A 5,000-nucleotide genomic window follows, 5' to 3' on the forward strand; every position below is an offset into this window, starting at 1 on the left:
GATAGAGAAAATGTGAGAAAGGAGATTATGAAACGACTGGAAAAGTAAAACAAGATGTTAACAGCATAAATAAGAAGACGGAGAGGTAGCTAAACAAAAGAAAAAAATCTGAGAAAAAATGGAGAGTGTCTCATCATCATACTCTGAGCTGGTCAGCAGCGTCGTGATTGGCGTAGATCCTCTGGGCCACGCCCCTGTTGTCCATGGCGATGCGTTCCAGGAAGTCGTAGTCCACATCGAAGCCGATGCCCAGAGAGAAGAGCGAGAACTCCTCACGCATGATGCGCTTCACGTTCTTCTGGATGTTGCTCAGCTTTATCTCACCTACGGAGAAGACACAACATGGGGCATAGAGGACTTACTAGAGTAATGCAATGTAGTGTTAGCTTTCCCATGAAGAGTCTCATTCATCTAGGTCAGGGTTGGGTAAGGGGAACCTTTTTCATTCGAGGGGCCACTTCAAATTCCTCCAAGGTCCGTAAACATCCTCCAAGGGTCATACTATGAGCACAAACCAGGATTTCCCCCTGCACTTTAGGTCTATATTGAAGGTAATCATTTTTACAACAGACCCCACTTTCTCTAGGTCCCTTACAAAACATCTCATATTTCATATGAAGCTGCATAACATTACAATTATGTTGGGGGATAAGACATAGGTTCTCCACCCCTGATCTAGGTGATGTTATCCAAGAGAATAGTGTTATCCGAAAGAGAGCATTAAAACTTTTTTTTTGTTCTTGGAGGTTGAAATATGTTGTTTTGTTTTTTTCTAGAAACGGTGGTGCTAGACTACTCATCAAACCCGCTGGAATCAGTCTCAATGACCAAAGGCTTTGTGCTTTTTCATTCCAATGCCTGTTCACTACAAGTAGTCTATTCACACTTTGGCTATCTCTATTCTCTATGTCACGTTGAACATAGATTTGAATGTAGTGCTAAGGGGTGGCTGAGGCTAGCCTGATTATCATCGACTTTCAAATCTCTTTGAGACTTGGTCTGACCAAGACCATAACAATTAACGTTTCCCATATGGCATGGTTGACCCTGTTGGATCGAAATGACCTGAATACATTTTCAAAGCGAAGCTACAGTGTACGGACTTCTGTTCTTTCCACTATGGTTGACCCGTCTTCCTAGGTTTGTTACTGGTTGACTGGTGTCCAACAAAGTGGGTGGAGTTCACGTTTTTTCGGGAGATCAGAAACAATATTTTCATTGCTCATGGCCTGACTAGAAGCAACGCCGAAGGTGTTGCGTCACTAGGAGGGTGTGGCCTGGCTTGGCTGAGGCAGCTTGGTAGAGGCGTAGGTAGGTACAGCAGGTTCTCACCCACGGTGGGGTCGCCGTCAGACACCAGGATGATCATGGAGACGGAGCGCTGGTCGATCAAGCCCTGATTGGACGCCTTGACCAGCATCTGCACCGCCCGCTGCAGCGCCTCGTTGATGTTGGTGCCTACAGCAACACGGGTCAAAGGTCAGATCAACCATCATATTGCCAAGAACAGTGAAACAGGAAACACAGACACACACACACGCACGCACACGTGCACACACACACACAAACACACACATTGCATACATTATTAGATGAAGGGGTTTGGTATTGGTGTGTTTGCATGTATGTGTTTGATGTACAATATACTAAGTATATGCATGTACATATTATGTGTGTTACATTGCATTACGTTTAGCAGACGCCTTTGACCAAAGCGACTTACAGTACAGCAGTACACAAGACTTCTACAGTAGGCGCATTGTGCAGTTGCAACACTGACAGCATTGTCCAACACATGGTAAAAGAAGATTACATTACATTACATTGCATTTGGCAGACGCTTTATAACCAAAGCGACTTTCAAAAGAGGACATAATCAAGCCAACATCACAAGCAAATACAAAGTGCACAGGAGATATACAGAACAACAAGTGCAATTGCAAAGAGGGGTTAGTTTTTTTTTTTTTTTAAATAAAGAGGAAATAACGAGTACACACACAAACAAACACACTCACAAACTAAACTAAACTAAACTAAACATCATGTCAGGAGTCTGCCCTGGGGCAAGGCCAGTTCAAGCATTAGTCTAGTAGATTCTCTCGAAAGAGGAATGTCTTTAGTTGTTTCTTGAAGGCTGCAAGAGATGTGCTTAGTCTTGCTGCCTCTGGGAGACTGTTCCACCACTTGGGTACCACAACGGAGAACAATCTTGACTGGGAGTACCTTGAGCGACTGGATGGCAGATGTAGCATAAAATAGTATGATACATAAAAAAATGTTTAAAAAACCATTGTGTTCTGCACAGTATGAGTACACACGTCTGTCCTCTTCCTACCTCCATTGGGCTTGATGTTCTGCACATACTTCTTGGCGTCTTCGATCTGGATGGAGCTACCAGGGACCAGCTCATCACTCCAACAGCGGACGTTATGGTTGAAGTCTATGATGCTGAAGTAGTCATCGATGGTCAGGTCATCCAGGATGGCCTGCATTGCCTCCACAGTCTGAGGGAGAGAGAGAGACAGAGACAGAGACAGAGACAGAGACAGAGACAGAGACAGAGACAGAGACAGAGAGAAAGGGAGAGAGAGAGATAGAAAAGAAAGTGAGAGGGGAAAAGAAATGGGGTGCATTCTACCCTTGCATGCTTGTGTCCTCGTGATGACGTCACTGACGACAGATGTGTATTTAAATAGATCACAGAAGCGCAATTCTAATGTTATTTTTTGTCATTTGCAATATTGTGGCTAGGCTGACAGCGGAGGAACTTTACTGTTTTCTCCACGGATGCGGGGCGTTAGCGAAACGCAAGGCCGCAAAGCAGAGGACGATAATATTGGAAAGAACTCATGGTCAAATAAAACATGGACACTTTTATGTTGTTCCCTTTTTTGTCCAGAGGGAGGTACACGAGTGCACTTCTGCAGAATATACAGTTTCACACATGATCCACTAGAGGGCATCCTCCAAAAGGTTTTCTGAAGCAGCCTTATAAAAATAAAGTAGGCCTATACACAATGCACATTGCCCAAGAAACTAAAAAAATCCCATTATTTTACAGACTAAAATCTTGAGAAGCAAAATATGTACATGACAAAAACGGATGATTCCTTGTTCCTAAACAAGTAAAGGAAGTGAAACCCCGAAATATCTGAAATACACATTATGGTACCTGTTTCATCTTGAGCCCCCACATGGATCCACTGACGTCTATGACGAAGACAATGTTCTTGGAGAGTGGAGACAGGTTTTTTGGAGCGAAGAAATGCACAAAGTGGCCATCAGACACCTGTAGGTGGACACACACACACACACACACACACACACACACACACACACACACACATAGACGGGTCAAAGCATGATAACAGAAAACACTAATTTTGACAACTCTTGGGCGTACAATATGGTTGAGGGCGCCCACAATATTTGCACCGATTTCAGGTTGGAGGAGTGCACTTGGTTTGAACTCATTTTGAAACGTTTTTGATTGAACTGCTACCTCCACTTCCATCTCCACCGCAATTGCCAATCTTGTACAACCCTCCCGGCCCCCCGAGATGTCTAGTTGTCTTATGACGACTGTATGTGCACTTAGCTGTGAGGACAACGTACTTGTTCAAGTCCATATATCCAGGGATGGATTAATGCACAGGCCTACTGGGCCCAGGCGCTGGGGCCCAAGGGTCAAGGGAGCCTTGAAGGCCGGTATTTCCTTTTTCATATTATGTTAAAGTCTATTTTTTTTTTTCGGGGGACATATCTCAGAGTAAACAACAACATAGGGTCTCTAACATATGGCCTGAATCTTTTTGTAAACAACACCCCCAATGGAGGGGGCCCTTTCTTGTTGTCTTGCCCAGGGGCCCATGGAGTCATAATCCGTCCTTACATATAGCATGTACGCAGGGCTCTAAATTAACTTTTTTTCTTCACCAGCCAAAATGGCTAGTAGATGGTAATCTAACTAGCCAAACACACACCTAATTGGTCAAAGGGGCTAGTAAGTTGGTCTTTTCTACCAGCCAAACTGAATTTTCACTAGCGGTTGACTGGTTGGCTGGTGTTAATTTAAAGCCCTGCATGTACGTATATATCCCACCTGCAGTTCTCCGGCGTTGTTCTCTCTCTCCACGTCGTAGCGTACGGTGAAGACGCCGTCGATGGCGCTCTCGGTGCAGTTGGGGCACTTCCTCTGCTGCTGCAGGGTGGGCTTGAAGGTGACGTGCGCCTTGTCCTTGGTCTTGGTCACCGTGGTCAGGCCGTGGAAGTGCTCCCCCAGGGTGTTGGGGGTCTCCACCATGCTCACGCCCTTGGGCTCGAAGATGTACACGTCTACCTGTGTGATGAAGCAGAGGACAGAGAGGGACGGTGCGGTGTATGTGATATGCCAAGTGTGTGTGTGTGTGTGTGTGTGTGTGTGTGTGTGTGTGTGTGTGTGTGTGTGTGTGTGTGTGTGTGTGTGCGTGTGTGTGTGTGTGTGTGTGCTGCTGTGGCGCAAAACGTCAGTCATGGGCCCTCCTGCGAGTATCCAACACGGGCCCTCAGTACAGAGCTTGACACAATTTTGTGACAATTCACATCTAATACATGAACATCACGGTTGACTTTCACTGAGGAAATGCAATGTAGTTTGGATAACTTGCTATAGTTGAAACAGGCCAATTGTTTTCACAGTCAAATAATAATTTAATGAAGTTCTCATATTATTTTTGTTTTGGGGATCGTGATGGGCACCTGGAGGTCCCGGGTCCCGGGGTGACCGTGCCTGCTAAACCTGCAATAGTTACGCCCTTGTGTGTGTGCTTCAAGTTGGCCACTAGTCTTCCATGGTGAGGGTGTGTGTGTGTGTATGCATGCTACTTGCATGTGTAGACGTGTGTGCTTGTGTGGGTGTGCAATTGTGCATGAACATGTTTCCATTTGTGCTTGCAGGTGTGCTACCAATCTACCTGGGTGCAGGTGCAGTGTGTGTGTGTGTGTGTGTGTGTGTGTGTGTG

General features: G+C 45.5%; 1 protein-coding gene across 1 annotated transcript in view; it reads right to left on the minus strand.

Moving 5' to 3' along the window:
- itih2 (inter-alpha-trypsin inhibitor heavy chain 2) overlaps positions 1 to 5,000 on the minus strand; it is a 20,265-nt gene that overhangs the window by 8,657 nt on the left and 6,608 nt on the right. The window contains exons 7-11 of the mRNA XM_063217695.1: positions 4,103 to 4,339; positions 3,173 to 3,289; positions 2,336 to 2,504; positions 1,333 to 1,458; positions 143 to 324 (exon numbers count right to left, since the gene is read on the minus strand). Of these exons, the coding sequence (XP_063073765.1) occupies positions 143 to 324; positions 1,333 to 1,458; positions 2,336 to 2,504; positions 3,173 to 3,289; positions 4,103 to 4,339 (831 nt within the window). The remainder of the gene's footprint in view (positions 1 to 142; positions 325 to 1,332; positions 1,459 to 2,335; positions 2,505 to 3,172; positions 3,290 to 4,102; positions 4,340 to 5,000) is intronic.

The sequence above is a fragment of the Engraulis encrasicolus genome, chromosome 15 (assembly GCF_034702125.1).
Source record: "Engraulis encrasicolus isolate BLACKSEA-1 chromosome 15, IST_EnEncr_1.0, whole genome shotgun sequence".
In the NCBI taxonomy this organism is placed as follows: domain Eukaryota; kingdom Metazoa; phylum Chordata; class Actinopteri; order Clupeiformes; family Engraulidae; genus Engraulis; species Engraulis encrasicolus.